Raw genomic sequence first — 21,236 nt, forward strand, 5'->3', positions numbered from 1 at the left:
AACCAACAGACCATGTTCCTGCAATTGAAGAGATTCCAATCGCCGCGCCCCCACAACCAAAAAAAAAAAAAAGCCACAGATTTTAAATAAAAGAACATACCCCTGCAGTGTTTGAAACTCAAATACTTCAGCACTAAGAACTGGAAATTAAAGCGTATTTCTTCCAAAATTTAACACACATCTATAGGTGCCCCTCCTGTAATTCTGGGCTCCTATCCTATATATTAAAAATTACGAAGAACTGGTAATAAATATATCCTCCTGAACAGCCAGCCTTCAGAAAGACATTAATTTCCATTATCCAAGGCTGGGTCTTGACCCTGCAATCTGAACTTATACACATGGATTCCCATTTACGTCAACAGGCCCACACACAGATGTAAAGTCCTTGTGTGGATCAGACTGCATATTTGCATCTTACAATTTGAGTGTGTCGCCCTTTACATGAGTTTTAATCTATTGGTAAGTGATGTGTGTTGGTACAGAAAAACCATTCTGAAAAACCTTCACTTTAAAAACAACATCTTTATTTTGGATTCATGGTTACAATTTTAAGTCCACAGATACTTACAGTTAAATGGTTCTCAATTAGTAAATCTCATCTTGTCATGTAAACAGTGCATTCTCTATCAAACTGCTGTACAAGAACTTTATAAAATACAGATTAAGTGACATTTTAATCTGCACAATATTCTTGATTAGTGCACTATCATATCAATTAGAAAGGCAAATAGATTACCTTTCTAATTATGGATCAGTACAAAATGGCACAAAAAGGAAAAAAATTGGAAAGCTGTAAGCCAAGCTTCTGAGCAAGTTGAGTCAGTTCAGCTGATTGGCATTTGGAAATAGAGATCTTAATCAGTCATGAACACCACATTTAAATATAATCCTTCTCTCTGATTGTGTAAGAAACAAATACATTTTTTACAAACTGGGGTCTGTACTGTTCAAAGTATTTGTACCACAACAGCAGGTTCAGATCACTGGAGTTCAAGTGCAATTAGGAAACTACAAATTTTCCACTGTTCCCAATATCATACTTAAGAGTCCACAACTAAAATTAGACCCAGATGTTCAGTCAAACATGTTCCATTGTGCATAATCATTTTCAACACTTATTTTAGGCATGAAAGTATGAGATTTGTATACATAAATTAGGTGCACGAATACCAACTAAAAATATGGCCCAAAGTCTCATTTTAAATTTAAGAGCTTAATCAAAAAGCCTATATTAATAATTTATTGCCATCCATTCTACATATAAAATAGGCTTTGCCTGGCACACAGATACCTACTGCCAGATAAAGACAAATGAAATCTATGAAAGATTTCCTAGTCAAACAGAAACTGAACACCTAATCCAAAGGCTTCAATAGTGAAGGATAGCTTTCTTACATCAACGTGATCTTTTATGTTATAATCTTGAATAATGCATAGGAGACAGCGAGTGGGAAGACCTATTCACCAGCTTAAAAATAATTTGTGACCATAAGTGTGTTGTCCCAATGAGAATAAGTTCAGGAAAGTCTGTTTTCATTTGGCAACACTTAGAAATATCAAAGCAGATTATGCCTCACTTTATCAAAAATTCTGATTAGCCCAAAATATTTGGAGTGTTTATTTATTAACTTTACCATGAAAACTAAGTTTATAAAGCTGACTGATTGGCTATACTGGCAAGACAACATTCTCAAATCCAAGAATGGAAGGAAGTTACACCAACTAGTGGTACAAACAGTCATTTTGCAGGTTTGTTTTTTTAAAAAAAGCAACAGTGATAAAGTACAGAACCATCATTTACTGAACAGCTTCAGAAGCAGACAAAAGTGATTGTAGGAGTTTTCTTGCAGAATTTAAATAATGCTCTTTCCACAGTTTTATCTCGTAGATGCCCATATGATGAGTCCAAGAACCACTGCTCCAATGACAAGCACAAGAATGATGATGCACATTTTCTTTCGGGACTTGCGCTGTGAATACAAAAATATAATTGTTGTGCAGCGTTAAGAACTACTCAGCAACTGCTTCTGTGGTTCTGCTATTTACACAATCTAAATGAGCAGTGTACTTAAAAAAAGACAATGAAGACAGTGAATGGTTAACAGGCAGAAGTCGTTCAGGAAACAAATAAAAATTATAACTTAACTCAGATTTCAAGGGTATTTGGAATTCACATTGGAAAAATTCATTACATTTCTTGAGATGCCAGGGAGAATGTATATTTAGATTTTTTGTCAGTAAGGGCTGGAGGGGGAGGGACAGTGGAAAGAGTAGACTGGGACAAAGGCAGAGAGTATGGGTGGAGATAGGGGCTGTGAGCTGGTTGGGGGTGCAGGAGCCTGGGACAAGGAACCAAGGTGTGTTTTGGGAGGTGCAGAATTAGGATGAGGAGCCCAGGGAGGAAGACAGACTGGGACTGGAACCTGGACAAAGAAGGGGGGAGGGGATAACTGGGATGAAGAACCAGGAGGTAGGCATCTCCTCCAAGTTCTAGTCTTCCACCCCTCCCCACAGTAAAAATTCAGTGTTCTCCCTGACACGCAGCCCGCTCCCAGACCCCCACCGCCAGTAACACACTTTCACTCAGTCTCCCAAGCTAACTCCCAGTCTCCTTGCCCAACCATTCTCTCCCATCTCCATCTTCCAGTCTACTTACTGAGCCAGCCCGAGTTTCTCCCCCTGCACCCTTCCAATCGCAGTCTTGTTGGACTCCTTGTCCCAATCTACTCCTTTCCCACATGGCAATCTGGTTCCCTCCTCCCTCACTCCCTGCAGATGAATCTGATGGCTTCCTCCTCCATGCTGCCTGGATACCAGCAGGGAAGTCATTGTGAATGCAGGAGAGACAGGCTCTCCATTCCAGGGCCTGAGTCCCAGAATAGCTGGGATCAGCCATTACAGGGGAGGTCTGGCTTCACCCTCACAGCCCTGAACTGGAGGGAGCATACTCAGTAGCTCTGTGGGGATGGCACATATGCAATATGCTCAGCACTAGGAGCTGCGAGAGGCTTGAGCATGCTCAATGAGGATTGAATAATTATATTTTAGCTGCTAAATATCAAGTAAGTCTTTACTGAGTATGTATGAACTATGTTTTTTTTTTTCCAAAGGCTTATAACTTGGCCAAATTTGGATGGATTTTCGCAGGGATGTCAAAAGGCCCATCCTGACACAAAGGCCATTCCTCAGCCAAATTTCAAGTCCCTCTCCAAAATCCATGGGATGCTAAAACTTTTCAAATAAAAAGGTCACCAGAATTTTTTAGCGTGGACAAAAGTTGTCAATGTTCCGCTAGCCTTGTTCTTTGAGACGGATGAATCATTTAAGACACATTTTCCATTCCAGCGTCTGCCTGGCTGAAATTTTCTGGAAAACTTCAGCCAAAATCATTAAAGCGTGGAAACTTATAAGCAACTGAAAACAGAGTCTTATAATGGGAACTGTTGGGCAATCTTAATAAGTGGTGCTACCAGCCCTGCCTATATTTTAGAAAAAAGTTGGCCACCTTATTTTGTCCCTTACAAGCCAGCAGACAAATACAGGTTTAATAAAATTTTCCCCATTGATCTGTTTGCCTGGCTATAACTGCAACATGTGTAAGACTTTAAAATGAGAAGGCCAACTTGAGCAGAGAAGTGTTCAAGGAAAAGAATGTATTACTAATAAGATTATCTTTACCCAGGCCAAAATTTAAGGATCTCTAAATAGACTTAAAAAAAAAAAAAGAAGCCTTTTACAGGTTTCTAAAACTTTTCTCTTTCATTTTATTTTTAAAGTCCGTGAACACTGCAAAAACTGGAAAGCAAAGTCTTCTATGCGCAGAAGAGATTTATGCAGCCTGACCAGCAGCAGCACAAAACCTCCCCATACTGCCCTACCAATGAACCCCGATCCTGACTTACGGAAGTTACCAAGTAAAGGATAGATTCATTCCCCAAGCACATTCAAGCCTTCCCTCACTGTACTGGAAAGGAGAGGGTCAGTTATGATGGTTTTTTAGACTTTCAGAAGGCACTGACTTTTTGTTACTATCAACCTGGGCTGAATTTGGAACAGTCACCCAGAGATCCTATCCTATGCCAGTCTTGGGCCTTTGAGTAAGTCTCCAAACCGTTAAAAAAATTAACGAGGAAGAATTAATTTTTATTATAGAAGTTGTGGTTTAAGACAAACAACTGAAAGGGACAATTGATAGATGACTGGCAGTTTGCACAGATATTACCTGGTAGTCTGCTGCTCTTGACAGCTGCTGGTTTCCCTGCTGGACATGTACCTCAGCATTTTCTACATTGGCTTCTATGCTGTCTTTTAAAAAGAAAGAAAAAGTCAAATTTTCAATTAAAGCCTGATGCAGTAAAAGCCTCATGTGTTTGCCACCTGTTACTAATTCAATTACAGCTGCTGAATTTCTGATCTTCCATATTCCCAGAGCAGACATTTACTCTCACAAAATTAAATCCCAACAAGCCTACCCCTAGAATTTCTATGTACAATTGCATCAGGTAAAGTACTTACTGCAAGACAAAACCACCACCCTCCGAATGATTAATGGCTAAAATCAACAACATGGTATAAACAGGACCTATAGGTAGTAATTTACCATCACCTCATGGTATTTATTTTCATTTTACTCTCCTGAATAAAAAGTTAATAAGTTTGTATCCCTAAAAAGCATTAAAACTAACTTTGATAAACACAGTAAATAAAACACTCAAATACACATAGAGCAAAGTGCAAGAACAATCACTTTTGATTTGCATTTACCTTCACTAACACACAAACTTTATCCTACTGCATTATGGAACTTTCCTCGTTTGTCATTTTTCCTGTGTGTACTGTAACAACGACCAGGCTAACTTCTGAAGCGCCCAGAGTATTTCAAGGTTGACTTCAGATATTATAAGAACTTCCAAGTTCAGGTATTCTAGAAGCGGAGGGTTGGCTTGCGATGTGGACCAATAAGGATAGTTTCTCAGAAAGCTGGTGTTTGAGAACTGAAGAGTGCTTACAGCTCAGAGAAAGGTGTAGATATGAGAAGAAAGTGGTGACAGATGAAATGAGTGACCCAGAACTTCTTAATACCACCACTTGGTATGAAATTCAATTGATGGAAATTTTGTTTGAAAGATTTGGTGGATCAGTAACTGAGACGGTTTTGTGGTCGTGCGCGCATGTGCGCGCACACCCACACACCCCACAGCCAGTCTGTGACTATTGCTTAGAAGAGTGTTATTTAGTTGTACTCTGAGAAAATGGTGTGCATTTAAATTTGCATTTACTGAACTAACTAAGGGCTTACTCAAGGTAATTTACTGGCATTATCAAACCAACATAATGACAACAGTGTAACTCCCTGTGTGGATGATCTTTTTTTGGAAAAACAGTGTCTGTTGTGGGTTTAGCTTAGGGCAGGTCTACGCTACGGGGCTTAGTTGACCTAAGTTACGCGACTCCAGCTACATGAATAACGTAACCGGAGTCAATGTAACTTACGTCGACCTTTTATGATGTCTACACCATGCTGGGTTGATGGAAGAGTTTCTCCCGTCAACTTACCTTATGCTTCTTGTTCTGGTGGAGTACCGGAGAGCAATCAGCAGTCTATTTAGCAGATCTTCACTAGATCTGCTAAATCAACCCCCGGTGGATCAATCACCACACCCAGTAAGTGGATACAAGCCCTTAATTTGCTTTGCCCAACATAAAGAACCGAGGAAATAAACGTTGCTTTTTTTCCCCCTGAAGTTTCTTTATACTTTGCATTTTTTCCCCCATTTTAGGTTGGTCATTCACTCAGAAATGGGGAGAAAGACATTTCACAAAAATAAGTGCAATTAAAACCTCACAAAAATTGGAAGCAAAACTCAAAACAAAGGAGTAGGACCTGAAACTACAGTTAAAGCCATTTTTCCAAGTGTACTGGATTTCCTGACTACTTTAACAGATCACCCAACAATCTCTGCCAATATAGAACTCAAAAAAAGCTGCATCAAAAACATCAAATTTCATTTTGCTAGTTTCTGGAAAATCATGATTTTGTGGTTTAAAAATAAGATCCAAGCATTATTCATCATGATGAATAATTACATAAACCAGTGGGATATTATTCTCTTTTCTCCCCCACCAATTTCTAAATTTCATGTAAATTTTCTAAAATATTTTATGATCTGTGCTTACCTATCACATCACCCTGTTCATGAATCATCATTCCTAAATCTTTAAATATTTCATTGATGTCCATAATATCTGCCTGCAAGAGAAATTTTTTTAAAAAACAAACAATTAGCAAATACCATGGGACACTCCTGAGGTTGGCTAAGCATTGTGCATTATTTCAGACAAGGCAGCTATGGTTTCCTGTGCCAAGAAGCTAATATAAATTCTTTTTCAAGCTCAAGTTTTAATTTGGATTAAAAGAATACTATCGTGTTCATCTAAATACGCAAAATCAGTTGCACTGTGCATCCTATTAGTGCAAGAGGCCAATTTCTAAGGTCTTGTCGACACAGAAACTTGCAATGGCTTAACTAAAGGTGTTCTTAAACTAGCTTAGGGCTTATCTATGCAGAGAATTAATGCGCAGCAAGTTGGGGTGGAAATCTAGTGCTTACTCTCTGCATATACATGACCTTAGTTAAAATAGTGCAAAATTCAACGTAAACACACTTCTGTCAGTTTAAGTCTAGCTTATCTCAATATGCCTTAAATAATTTCTTTAAGAACTTAAACCAAACGGAAATAAGTCTTCCCATAAGGTTTTCCAGCAATTTAACTATGTCTGTTAACTCAAACTTGTGCAACTCTTATTGACCAGCCCTTAGTTAGCAAAAAATAGTTGAATCCAGTAGAGGGCAGTAACACATACACAATATTAACTATTACAATGTGGTTATGATAAAGTGACATGTCACCTTGTTGTTTTGCTTACATTTCCTATTTATCTAATTACCCACATCTCTGTTTTTTCACAAAAATAAGTTCTTAATCAGTATTGCAAAGCCTATGAAGAAAAAGAGGACTGGATTTTATTTGTCTCATGCGTCACCAAAATTGCCTGTTTAAGGTCAAATTCCAGACTCTTAATTGTTGGTGGAGTTTGCTGGAGCTCAATATAATATCAGTCAGTCTGGAATCCATCATTCATTTCCACTGGTGTTTTAAAAGGGAGTTACTTTTTCAAAACCCACAACAGCCACAATGCCATTAATCCTTAACCTATATTTCCATTTCTGAGTCATTTAATATGTTCATTAGTACTTCTTTTGATTTAAAATATTGGAATTTCCCCTGCCTCTCCCATCCAAGGTTTTTTGTTTTGCTATTGGTAGATGAATGCACAGACAGATGGATTGTCCTCAAGCATTTCTGTTCAGTCTCAGAAAAATTCAGTCATTACTGGAGTCAATATTTCCTGTGCCAAACTATTGGTACTTTATATGCATACATAGTATAAATAGGAGTTAAACATATTAAATGTAATAAAAATGGGTATCCTGCATTTCCAGACAATGATATTAAAGGCAATGGATACCAGGAAGAACTGAAAAATACCTACACCTGGAAAATCCTGTAGAGGGGACATTTTGCATTTTATTTAAAATTTGCCTTTGAAAAAAGATGGACTTAATGGAGGAACAAGCCATGGACAAGAACAAATGGCAATACTGGGCTACACTGCATGTCTGTAAAGATGCTTTAGGATGAGAAGTCTTTGGGGGGAAAAAAAACAAAAACAAAAACAAAAAACACCACCCCATAGTTCTAGGGATATCTGCATGAAAACCCAAGTTCTATCTTATTGGTAGACATATGGGTGACTACTTATTCCTCCAGTGAAGTCAAGAGAGCTTAGTAGACCATGGCACTGCTTAATAGAACAGCGAAAAGTTGTTTTTGTGTAGGGAATTCCACGTGCAGCTCTTTACTTACTGCGTAAAAGCAATTTCTGCATTAAAAAAATAATTTTCTAATTTTTAATGATGGATTCCTCCCAATAATGTTAATACCTGCTGCATTAGGAAGTATTCTCAAGTTTGTTCTAACGCTGCACATAGCAGCGCTGCTTACCTCAAGCTGCCTGATGGAGGACTCTCTCTCCTCAATAAGACGGAGATCATCTTCTGTAATATCTTCATCTTGCACTTGTGCTTGAGGTTGACTGCACAAAACCACAAACAACCCCAAAAAAACCCGAAGAATACTCAGACTGGCTGAACTGCTCTTATACACAAAGTTGAAAAACACTTCATGTTAAAAATATTAAAGTACAGAGAATACACATTAAACTCACTATTAACAAGACATGATGTTGTTTTTACCTTTGCAAAAATCTATGTACAGCTGATGTGAAAGGCCTGAATCCTCAGGCCCTCAATAAAGGAAGTTATACAAGCAAGCTATTAAACAGCTTTGACATATGAAACTCCTTAGAACAGGGGTGGGCATTTGTGGCCCAAGGTATAAAAACTGTATGGTGGGCCATGAATGCTCATGAAATCGGAGACTGGGGTACAGGAGGGGCTGAGGGCTCTGGCTGGGGGTGCAGGCTCTGAGATGGGGCCAGAAATGAGAAGTTCAGGGTGTGGGAGCGGGCATTGGGCTGGGGGATGAGGGGGTTTGAAGTGCAGGAGGGTGCTCCGAACTGGGACTGAGGGGGGTGGGGGGAAATCAGGGCTGGGGCAGAGGTGCAGGGGGCGGCTCAGGGGTGGAGGCAGTGCTTACCTCAAGCACCTCACAGAAGCAGCAGCATGCCCCCCTATGGCTCCTATGCAGAGGTGCTGCCCCTGCAGCTCCCATTGGCTGCGGTTCCTGGGCAATGGGAGCTGCGGGGGGCAGCGCTTGGGGCAGGGGCAGTGTGCAGAGAGCCCCCTGGCTGCCCCTACACATAGGAGCTGGAGTGGGGAGATGCCGCGTGGCTCCTGGAAGCAGCAGCAAGCCCCTGATCCTGCTCCACATCTGGAGCTCGAGAGCCAGATTAAAAGGCCTGACAGGCTGGATGTGGCCCGTGGGCCATAGTTTGCCCACCACTGCCTTAAAACCTAGTGTTTTGGCTCAGCATTTTCTAACTAAGCATGCAGATATTAAACGCATCTTTTGATTTGGATTCTGAATGGAGTGTCATTTGGAGGCTGTACTCCATTTTGCCTTTCCTCGTTAGTGGAGTCTGATTTAGAAGCCACTTTGAGAAAATGCAGGTATTAATCCATAAAACTGAATAGTTAAATATCTTGATCCAAGTTTTAGAGGCCCAGCTGTCCTAATCTGGAAGGATAAAAGACAAAAGGCTGAACTGTTTTTATGTTGTCCTCTACAGGCATAGTTGGATGAAAGCTCCTTATCACATTCCCTTTCTTCAGAAGATCCTCACAAACTAGAGGAAGCACATTCCATTTTAAATGTTTGTTAATTCATACGAATTTTAAAAAGGCTTTTGAAAATTTTTCTTATGCTTGTACATTTTTACTTAAGGTTATTAAACATCATATATCCACCCACTAGCCTGTTTCTCCCCCTTATCTTGCAGTTGGTGGTTTAGTCTCTGAAAATAATCAGGAACGCAGCAGGGTTAGCTAAATCTAACCTGAATGACTCAAACACGTAAAATCCTTAGCTCGGAGTCCATTACACATGGAAATAAAGATTCATTTGGTGGCAGCAACTCTGGTGTGGTTTTTTTTTTTGGGGGGGGGGGGGGGCAAGGGGGTTAGGAGGAAGGAGAGTTTGGTACTATGCCTATCACAATTAGGCCCTTATCTTTGTTGAAGCTTCTGGGCTCTATTGTAATATAATTGTATTACATTTTTCAACAACTAATTTTAGTTTTCTATTTCCTTCTGCAGGGGGAAGAATGAACGAACGAACGAGATCAAATTCCATTGTTTCAGTTAACAAACTGATCACATTAAAGGCCAGGAGACCCTAAAGCAATAACTTTAAAAAAAAAATTAAAAAAAATAGAAAAAAGAATAAAGAAGATATTATTGAAATTGATATTTTCAGTTCTAATTTCAACTTCTGTAGAATACTAGCAGCTTGTGATCATTAGCTTTTAGAGGGGTACAAAAAAACAACAACAAAAGAAACACATAGCGTGCCTTAACAAATAGGTTATTTAAATGCACTGGATAAGTGATCTTAATGTTGTTTCACCACACAAGTCTCTTAAAACTGGGGACTACAGTACACAGTGCATCTCAAGTAAGTCCCCATTATTGGAGTTAACCAATCAATTTACAAGACAAGTTATAAGGTTTATGCACAGTCATCCTACCTGTCCCAAGAGACAAGTGTTCCTTCTTTGTAACCATCTTCTGAAGGACCAGCCTGTAGGAAAAGCAAACATTACCATTTTATTTGAGTGATGGGCACATAGTGAAGTGTTTGTCGACATTCCCATAATGAAACAAGATTAAAGGGGCTTTAACTTTGGTTAGCTCTAAAACAAAATGCCACTTATGTTCTCAGCGTGGGGCTGGTGTGTGTGTGCGCGTGAGAGAGAAAACTGAGCTTGGTAGCAGCCTGCAATATATTTTATGCCAATACACACTGCTGTTGTATTCATGGAGTCAAAGGTCAGGATTGAGCCTACATTAAAAAAGTAAGTAAATAAATAAATAAAAATTAAAAAAAAAAATCAGAGCATAATTTTGCATTCCCAAATGTCAAAAAAGTTTAGTTTTCTAAAATTAACTAAAGTTCAATTTAAAGACGGATCTAAGAAAAGACAGTCTAAACGAAAGCTACTACTTTACTCAATGTTTCCTACTCCATGCCCATTACAGCCTCAATCCTGCAAAGGGGTCTAGCAGATGGATCCTTATGTCCAAAAAGAATCCCTATTGCTTTAGGGGACACTACAGACATACAAAGATGTACCTATATGATTCCCACAGCAAGATCAGGGAATATGCACTATGCGGAGCACCTATGAACACCTTTGTAAAACCGTATGTAGGCACAAGGACAAAGTAAATCTTTTAAATCAGGAATTATTATGAAGCTATTTTTCCCATAATCAAACCATTAAACTGAAATGCAAGTTTTAAATTTAATATCTTGTGTTCAGAGGCAAAGTAAAAAAACCCACCACACAACTATGCAGGCATTGTGTGTACATTCTACATCTCCTGCAATACTGAGAATTCCTGTAAGAATGCGGCTCTCAAGCTAAGAGGCAGGTTTTATGTAAATAACGTTTGAGTATAATAATATATTTCTGGATACTTACAGATACCCTAGAGCTGGCTCTTACTCTGGCTACAAGATCTTTTTCTTTCTCAGCAGCTTGCCTTTGGACCCTCTGGAAGTTGGCTAGTGCAGAACTGAACTCCGCCACAAGACGATCTTTCTGTATTTTTCTTTGACGCTATTGGAGGAAAGACAGACAGATTTTGACAACAACATAAAACAAGCTGGCTCTTGTTCAAGGCTTTACAAATAAGTTATTTCAAGGGTCCCCCCCCCGCCGCCTTCTTCCTGTTAGTATGGGCCTCACACTTTAAATAGAGGGTATCATGGGCATGTTCCCTCCCATTTGAGACTGTATGGACTACCTCCCATTTGGGTTCACATAACAACCCTAACACTATTACAGCAGTTGTGAAAAAGTAGTATTAGGAATGCAATGTATTTTCAACTGTCTTATTGGTATTTAACAGCCGGAATTAAGGAGGATCCAGCATCTCACATCCAGACAGCTTTCAGTAAACCACTAGTGAGAACTTCTGTCTTATTTATTAACTATTAAGTAGGTGCACTGTACAATTGCTGAATATTTTGATATTGTAAAATTTAAACTGTGTAAAAACAGCCCAGAGCATCAGTGGGAGGAGGGGAAACTCACTGATTTATTTATAAGACAGAAGCGCTGAATGTATGCCCTGAACTGTACCCGAGAGGAGAAATGACCTTGTAATCATGTGTCACAAAAATATCAATTTCCAATATCTACTCCCATTGAGAGTGGACACTGGGAGGGCATGAGAGAATTTCCTCGAGATTGACCCTCCCTTTGAATTTGCAAAGAGCTACAACTTGCCCTTAGTCAATCACCTCCACTTTTCCATCTTGGAGTCAAGGAGCAAGGGTGGGAGAGAACAGTCTGGTCAAACAACATGGTTGAGTTTCTTACCACAAACTTTCAGACTCCAGGGACAAGCAAAAGAGGCACTTCAATTTTTTTTATTTTTTTTTTGGGGGGGGGGGGGGGGTCCCAGAGGTATTTATGTACCATGTGCAAAGTTTGAGCAGCAAACATGAATGAGAGAAGTGATTAAATAATTATCATCTGTTGACCATATTCACTCATTTTAAATCTCTTAATCCTACAGGTCACAACAACACACCATCAGCAGCAATAGTAATTACCCTGTGTGGTAGCAATTCTTGTCAGAGTGCTTTAGTTCTGATACACGGTAGGAGCAATTGCTTAGAGAAAGCTGTTGTGCATTTTACTGCAGTTGAGGCCTATTACGTGACTTCTGCATAGCACTGAACATTCATTTTAAACACAGACCTCACTTGGATGTTGTCAACATCTCGTATTCATATTATTGCTCTCATTACATAACTAAAGCCATTCAGATACTTTACATCAGCCAACATTATGTTCAAATGATCCATGTTCTTCATTTTTATACCTGTTCGCTTGTCGCAGGCAGAGACCCAAACTCTTTAATGTTCTTGTCAGTTTCTTTGGCAAGCTGGTTTGCATGCTGCTGCTTCTGCTGTCTAAACCAAACACAGTCTATATTATAGCCACTGGATTATTTTGCTGGAACAATTTCACTGATGCTCAGGAGCAGTATTTTTAGAAGAAAGTTACCAAGTGTCTTACTAAAGATTTATTTATTGGCATTTCTATTAGTCACTATACTATCTGTGAACTGATCACTCAAACGGGTGTTGGATGAGACACAGACCCTGAAAGAAATGATGTTAAATTAATGATCTAGCAGTGGAATCGGCCACAAGAGGGCCACTGGCTATTGTACAGAAAAAGTTACAAATACCAGAGCAATTTTGGGAAATATCCCTAAGCAAAATTATTTGTAGAAAAATAAAAAGTAAGTTGCAACCTCAATGAAATGAATCAAGATGGTTTTGCGGTGGCCCCTGAACAATGAAGTATACATATAGCAGACTTCAGACACACTCTAAAAAAGAGAAGATCCGGAAAACTTGATTTATCTAAAAAGGAAACTTAGCAGTCAAATTTTCATTTTTTAAATTGTGGTCTTTGGCTCAGGTGTAAATTTAGGATCATGCCACCCACTAAATCTATAGCAAATTTCTTCCTGATGTCAATTGGAGATTTGTACCAATATAAGGGGAGGATGTGTTTTATGTGGTAACTAAACTTGTATTATTTGTTCAGTATCTTTTAGTGGAGAAAGATACTCACCGTTAGGAGCACAGCTATTTATGCCCTTTGTTACTCTGCCTTCCTCATCCTCCTTTCCTTCACTGCCTTTTCCATCCCTGTGATGCTCCTTACTTTCCCTTTCTATTTCCTTCCCTTCCTCACCCCAGGGGTTTAACTTCAATCACCTCCCCCATTTCATCTGCAAAATGATCAGCAATGAAAGGGTTAATTTTTGTTTGTTTGTTTCAATAAAAAAAACACACACCAAAAAGTGTCCTCATTAAGCTTTAGAGGCAAAACATTTCAATGAGGTAACAGAGGCCAGGAGTTCCCACCTCTCAGGGTATGTCTTCACTGGCAATGTTAAAGTGCTGGCTGTGTAGTTGTGGCACCAGTGCTGGGAGAGAGCTCTCCCAGCACTGTAAAAAAGCCACCCCCGTGAGAGGAGTGGCCCCCAGCGCTGGTGCACGGTCTATACTGCCACATTACAGCGCTGAAACTTGCATCGCTCAGGGATGGGTTTTTTCCACACTCCTGAGCAAGGAAGTTGCAGCGCTGTAAAATGGCAGCATAGACTGAAATTGTGACAGAGGCGCTGTCTATCTGGAGACTGAGGCAAACAGCACTGCTTAAGTCAACCATTCAAAAGTGACTGGAAAGGGATCTTCACAGTCTCAGTTTTTTTTTTTTTTTTTTTTTTTTTAAAGAAAGCTTAGATTCTGCAGAATGACTCAAACAGAAAAACATGAAGCATGCCAGACCCATCCCAGATATTTTAAACATCTGCCATATCATCATCATTATTTTCCTGGACATTTAGAAGCAGCTAGGGATATAAAAGTACTCCCAGATTGCAAATCTGTACAACAAAAGGCACATGGCTTCCCCAGTTTCAGGGAGCAGAGCATCACTCCTCTGGTATACGTTCAATTTTCCCCCATACTGTACCAGAATAACTTTGGTTTTGTAGATGTAGTTGTAGCCAGTTTACCCTCAATCCAAAGAAAACATTACATAAGTCAGAGGTTCCCAAAGTGCGGGACATCCCACGGAGGAGTGTGGACGAATGTTCAGGGGAAGGGGCACAGCTGGGGCCCAGGCTAGCTCTCACAGCCCCGCCTCCAGCTGGGGCCCCAGCCTCCGCCACCTAACTTCCCCTCCCTCCCAGAGATGTGTCCCTGCTCCCAGCCCTGGCTCGCGGGGCACATACCGGAGGAGAGGGGGGCATGCAAGGTAAAGAGTTTGGGGACTACTGGCATAATCTGATCAAACCATACTAGCCAAGATCAGATTTTCAACTAATGTAGGTATGCAATTATGTCCTTAATTTTCAATATATAATCACTGCAATCATATGTGCAAATGGCTAAAAAACCAGGAAGCAGCACTAGAATGCCCAGCAGCATCCCCTCCCGCCCCCCATTCCCCGCTCCATGCTGAATGATGCCCAAGTGCAACAGGAACTTTACTAAACTCAAAGATTAGTTACTGTATAAGTGTTAGAGTTTACTTCCAATCACCGTCATCAGTAAGAAATCCATTGTGGATCCAGGGTTGTATGTCACCAATTTTGTACTCCTAGCTCAGAGTAATTAGAGTCCTGCCCAGAATGAATGTAACAGGCCTGGTCTAATGTACACTTCCCTCCTGCCATTCAGTGGCTACCGTGCTATATTAACAGCCACAGAGAAGTCTGCCAACTTTCTCACTCAAGGAGTTTGCAGATGCAGCCTGTGCACGTGTGTGTTAGGATTAAAGAGTAAAAGTAGTAGAGTTTGGTCCAAGTCGAATGAGCCTCTGTATTGAGGAACAGAGTGGCTAGTAGTCTCCTTCAATGGGACATGAATGAAAGCCCACATTCAGAGGGCTGAACTGCAGTGTAACTTCTGACAACTGGCCTTATTTCACTTCTGCTTTTTCTAGTATTTTCGGCATATGTTCACCTTGTAATTTCACTAGATACTGTGGTTAGCATTGTTTAACAGTTTCACTTTGCCTTCTTGCAGTACCCCACAAAAGCATCCCCCCCTCCAGACTATGCCACATTGCGTGCTCTACAAAAAGAACGTTCTGGAGGTTTTTAAATCCCTAGAGCCAAATCAGTACCTTCCAGTGCTGTCAGTTTGTCTGTGTTTACATTTAAACACGCATATGTTCAGCAGAAGTACTGAGAACTGCCAGTTAGGTAGGTTAGCATGGCAAGATCCTATAGGTTACAAAAATACCTCAGATTAATTTTTTCATGTTTAAACTTTAATACGTCTGTTCTACTTCCACCATCCCACTCCCAACAAGGCTGGGCACTTTGCTAAAATCACTGTCACCTACTGAGGCAGTACTTACAATACAGTGAAATGAGAGATCTTCATGTAAAGTACTTACAGCTGTTGCCGCAATTCAGGCGTGTCTTGTGGTGTTCCAAGTTGATGCAGTATTCTTTGTATTTCTGCAGCTGTTGGTGAAGAGGAAGAGAGATTTTAATGATCCAATTAGATATATTTCCCACTTTAGTTTTATGCATTTTTGCTTGACAACTCTAAAACCATACACGTTTTTGTCAACAAGCGTATGTACACCTGTGATGGGCCAAACAAAATGTGATTTTAATAAGCCTAAATTAAATCCTAGACTATATTACCAAGGAACACAACATGCTGAAATATCTAAGCAGCAAGTGGTGATGCAAGGATGAAGTTAGTTTAAGCCAGACTCCTTAACTCAAAATTTATCTACAGTTATTTTAAGAAGCAATACAAACTGTGTACTGGTTTATTCATCCTGTGTGTGCGCTAGATCAGACAAACATCTGAAAGCCTGACAAAATATTGACATGTGTCTAAATATTCATAACTAGTACGTTAGTGAAACAGCAGCTCACAAAACATGCCTAAGCTTAAAAGTAGTACTAATACAAAATGAATATTGAGGGTTACATTTGAAGTTTGATTTATACATTTGGTTCAAATGCTTTAAAGAGTCATTTTCTTATGGGATACAATGAGAAAAAGACAGTTACCTTTTCCGTAACTGGTGTTCTTCGAGATGTGTTGCTCAGGTCTATTCCACAATAGGTATGTGTGCTCGCCACATGCACCGGTGCTGGAATTTTTTCCCCTAGCAGTACCCGTAGGGGGGAGTGCCCCCGCCCATCCCGTGACCCCTGGAGCGGCGCCTGCCTGGCATGGTATAAGGAGGGCTGCACTCCCCCCACCTTCAGTTCCTTCTTGCCAGACAACTCCAACAGAGGGGAATGACGGTGGGATGTGGAATAGACATGAACACCACATCTTGAAGAACATCAGTTACGGAAAAGACAATTACCTTTTTTTCTTCGAGTGATTGCTCATGTGTATTCCACAATAGGTGATTCCAAACTATATCTGTTGGAGGTGGGTAGGCGTTCACAAGTTCCCAGGACAGAGGACAGCCCTGCCGAAGTCGGTGTCATCCCTGGCCTGGGAGACGATTGCATAGTGCGAGGTGAACCGAAGACCACGTGGCGGCCCTACAAGTGTCCTGGATGGGGATGTGGGCCATGAAGGCAGCTGACGAGGCCTGTGCCCGAGTCGAGTGTGCCCTCACAATGGGTGGCAGGTGAACCCCCGCCAGCTCATAACAGGAACAGATGCATGAAGTGATCCACTTAGAAAGCCACTGAGTGGAAACAGACTGACCCTTCGCACACTCAGCCAAGGCAACGAACAGTTGTCAAGACTTTCTGAATGGCTTGGTCCGCTCGAGGTGGAAAGCCAGAGCTCACCTCACGTCAAGCATGTGGAGATGGCATTCCTCACTAGTCGTGTGAGGCTTGGGGCAGAGGACTGGCAGAAAAGTGTCCTGACCCATGTAGTAGGTGGAGACCACCATCTGGAGGAATGTGGGGTGTGGGTGGAGCGGGAGCTTGTCCTTATGAAAAACAGCTGATGGCAGTTCGGAGATTAGGGCCCTGAGCTCCGAGAGCTGCCTGGCTGACATGATAGCTACCAGGAAGGCCACCTTCCACAAGAGGTGAGACCAGGCATGTGGCCAGTGGTTCAAAGAGGGCCCCTGTGAGATGAGCCAGCACCAGGTTTAGGTCCCACTGTGGAACCAGGGGGTTGGAATATGGGTAGATGCGGTCCAAACCCTTAAGGAACTGGCCAGTCATAGCATGGAAAAACACCGTGTGCCCTTGCACCGGGGGATGAAAGGCTGATATGGCCACCAAGTGTACCCTGACTGACGAGGGCGCCAGTCCCTGGGCCCTCAGGTGGAGGAGGTAATCAAGGATAAGCTGGATTGGGGCGGCTGTTGGGGAAACGCCCTGGCCCGCCACCCACCTTGAAAACTGAGACCACTTCACCACATAGGAGCGGCGAGTGGAGGGCAGTCTACTTTCGAGGAGGACACGCTGAACCTGTTCTGAGCACGTCCTTTCCTCGCCACCTAGCAGCCACACGGTGAGGTGAAGTGTTGCTGGGTTGCGATGGAGGCGGCGGCCCTGGTCCTGAGAGCGCCGGTCCAGGCAGAGCGGCAACTGCCATGGTGGAGCTACCACCAGCCCTGAGAGGGTCCCATACCAGTGCTGCCTGGGCCACACTGGGGCAATGAGGAGGACCCTGGCCTTGTCCGTCTTTATTTTCTCCAGGGCCCTGCTGATCAGAGACAATGGGGGAAAGGCACAGAGGAACTGCCCTGACCAGGACAGGGTAAAGGCATTGGAGATAGCGCCCCTCCGTACATTCTGCATCTGGCGTGACGGACCACATATGTGCAAGCAGACATGTGACCCAGCAGTTGCAGGTAAGCCCTGGCTGTCATCACCGGGACCTTGCGACCGAGTCGATGAGCCCTTTCAGGGTCTCGAACCTGTCTGGTGGGACAGAGGCCCTGGCCAACATTGTGTCCAGTAGCATCCCGATAAACTCTATGTGTTGGACTGGGACGAACGTGGACTTAACGTTGTTTATCAGCGGGCCCAGAGCAGTACATGTGGAAAGGAGGAGCACCACATGATCCCTCACCTGCGACCGGGAAGTGTCTTTGGCTAGCCAGTCGTCCAGATATGGGAATATTTGGACCCCCTGGCATCTGAGGTAGGCCGCTACCACCGCATTACACTTTGTAGAGACCCTGGAGGCAGTGGACAGACCAAACGGTAGGACCGTGAATTGGTAGCGACTCTGTCCCACCACGAAACGAAGGAAGCGTCTGTGCCCCTCTAATATGTGGATGTGGAAGTACACGTACTGTAGATTAAGGGCAGTGTACCAGTCCCCGGGATCCAGGGAGGAGAGGATGGAGGCCAGGGAAACCATGCAGAACTTGAGTTTCACCATGTAGTGGTTCAGGCCTCACAGGCCCATGATGGACCTGAGCTCCTCTTTGGCCTTCGGGATAAGGAAATGCCAGGAGTAATACCCCTTGCCCAGGAACTCCTTGGGCACCACCTCGATAGCTCCTAGGTCCAGGAGCTGGCCCACCTCCTGCTTGAGCAGAGCCTTGTGAGAGGGGTTCGCCAGGAGGGACAGGAGGGCAGGGAGGAGGTAAACTGAAGGGTAACCTCGGGAGACGGTATTGAGGACCCTTCAGTCCGTGACCATTCCGGAAGGAAAGCGCACGCGCACGCACACACACACACACCCCTAACTGATTGGAAGAGTTTTATTGTGGGTAGGTCCCTGCTGAGAACTGGCGGGGTACCCCGAGTGTCCTGTCAAAAATGCCTTTTGCCTGCCTGCTTCTCCTTAGAAGACCCAGGCTCGGGGGCAGGCTGGGATTGCCGTTGCGGGCGCTTTCTATAGTCCTGCTGCTTTTTGTGGGTGACCTCATACTTCGGGAGGGCGGCCTGGGTGGGAGCCTGCTGCAGCTTGAACTTGGGTTTTGCCAGAAGAGGGACATAGAGGCCCAAGGTCTGGAGGGTCATGTGGGAGTCTTTCATGCCATGCAGCCTTGTGTCTGTTTCCTCAGCAAACAGCCTTCCCGTCGAAAGAGATCCTGTATTGACTATTGCGCTTCGCTGGAGAGCCCATAGAGCAGAAGCCATGACGCCCGTCTCATGGACCCCGCTGAGGCCATGGACCGTGCGGCTGTGTCCGTTGCATCGGAAGCAGCCTGCAGGGATGCCCTTGCGGCCACCGCCCCTTCCCCCACGAGCACGTTAAACTCCTTATGTTCCCAGAGTCAGTCCTCAAACTTGGGGAGGGATTCCCAGAGGTTAAACTTGTAGTGACCCAGGAGAGCCTGATGGTTTGCTACTCGTAGCTGAAAGCTTGACAACGAATAAACTTTTCTCCCCAAAGCATCCAGCCTCCGAGATTCTTTGTCCTTGGGGGTCCGTGCCCTGCTGCTCCCTGTGGTTGACTGACTTGACTACCAAAGAGATGGGTGCATGAATATACAGATATTCGTGTCCCTTCGTGGGTACAAAGTACTTGCGTGCTGCCTTTTTAGAGATGGGAGCCAACGAGGCTGGAGTTTGCCACAGGGCATCAAAATTCTTGCCACCCCTTCATGGAGTGGCAAGGCCACCCAGCCCAGTGCTGAAGGGGACAGCACACTGAACAGGAAGCTTGAGGGCTCTTCTGTCTTCTCAGCCTGGAGGCGGAGGCTCGCTGCCACCCTTTTTAGGATGTCTTGGTGGGCCCAGTAGTCCTCCTGAGGGATGGAGGGGGGTGGGGCCGCAATCAGCTCCTCCAGACGGGGCGAGGCCAGTGCGGTGCTTTGGGTGTCGTCCAGCACCACAGGATTCACCACCTGGTCGGACTCCAGGCACAGTACAGAGGACACAGGTCCCACCGACCTTTTTTCTGGTGGTCTAAAGATAGATGCCGCTGGTGCTTCCAAGGCCCCAGCCACCGAGAGAGCCCCGATGGGGGATGCGCTGGAGGGCATGGTGCCCACTGGTACCACTGGGCCAGCCATGACGCTTGGTGCCATTGTGCTTGCTGAGGCACTGGCAGAGCCAGCTGTTCGGGCTGGCTAGCTTGGCCCTTAGACTGGAGGCTGTGAGGGGAGGCCGGGCTGGCATATGATCTGCTGCTGCCTCTGGACCGGGAATATCGGCAGTGCCGGAATATATGTTGGCCACAGGACTGCGATCTCAACGCGGAGGAGTGGCACCGACGCGACTAGCTGCTCCGTGAATGTCCTCGATGGGCAGACCCGTGTCAGCGATCAACACCCGGGGCTACGATGCCATGGAGGAGACTTGGAACAGGAATCCTAGCGGGAATGGTGTCGATGATTGTGCCGCGACTGACTGAGGTATCTCCAGCAAGATGAGGACCATTGGCGACATCCACCATGGTCCTGTCAATATTCGTTACGCGAAGATGAGCGGTGCCGGGAGTCCCAGTTGGATGGCACCTATCCAGACAGTCCGGCCCGCGTCGAGGGCGATCCACATTGACTGAGCCCTGAACGGTCGCTGGGTGGTGAGTGGTGTCGGGAACATTCCCTCAACTGAGGCCGGTACTGGACTAGTGGTGACTGTGGTGATCCCAGGGGTGGCTTTCCTCTGGAGTGGACAGACATCGGCGGAGCTCCGGGAACTGGCACGGACATGACGTCCCTGGCTGCTTGGAGAGCTTCAGGCGTAGATGGCATCCGGACATCTGGAGAGGCCTGCTCCGAAGGGGCCGGGCTACTCCGCTCAATGTGAGTCAGAGGCCTAGGGCCCGATGGGGATCGAGGACTACCTGACATGGGCCTAGCCTCTGTCCCAGTCTTCCCTCGGTGCCGTTGTGAAGAGGGAATCTTTCCGGTCCTCTTGGTGTGCCCCATGGACGGGGAGCAGTGCTGACTAGACAATGGTACCAGAGGGTCTCTGCGTATCGATGCAGGAGTCGGGGCCAGCACCAACTCCTTCAGGACGGCTCAGAGCCTAACA

General features: G+C 43.8%; 1 protein-coding gene across 2 annotated transcripts in view; it reads right to left on the reverse strand.

Annotated features, from left to right (window-relative positions):
• Positions 1 to 505: 505 nt before the first annotated feature.
• STX7 (syntaxin 7) overlaps positions 506 to 21,236 on the reverse strand; it is a 42,678-nt gene continuing 21,947 nt past the window's right edge. For both annotated transcript variants that reach the window (XM_073337342.1, XM_073337343.1), the window contains 8 exons: positions 15,749 to 15,818; positions 12,642 to 12,732; positions 11,231 to 11,368; positions 10,274 to 10,326; positions 8,071 to 8,161; positions 6,181 to 6,253; positions 4,226 to 4,308; positions 506 to 1,973 (listed from right to left, as the gene is read on the reverse strand). In XM_073337342.1, coding sequence (XP_073193443.1) covers positions 1,881 to 1,973; positions 4,226 to 4,308; positions 6,181 to 6,253; positions 8,071 to 8,161; positions 10,274 to 10,326; positions 11,231 to 11,368; positions 12,642 to 12,732; positions 15,749 to 15,818 — 692 coding nt within the window. In that variant the 3' untranslated portion in view covers positions 506 to 1,880. The remainder of the gene's footprint in view (positions 1,974 to 4,225; positions 4,309 to 6,180; positions 6,254 to 8,070; positions 8,162 to 10,273; positions 10,327 to 11,230; positions 11,369 to 12,641; positions 12,733 to 15,748; positions 15,819 to 21,236) is intronic.

This window comes from Lepidochelys kempii, chromosome 3, assembly GCF_965140285.1.
Source record: "Lepidochelys kempii isolate rLepKem1 chromosome 3, rLepKem1.hap1, whole genome shotgun sequence".
Taxonomy (NCBI): Eukaryota; Metazoa; Chordata; order Testudines; family Cheloniidae; genus Lepidochelys; species Lepidochelys kempii.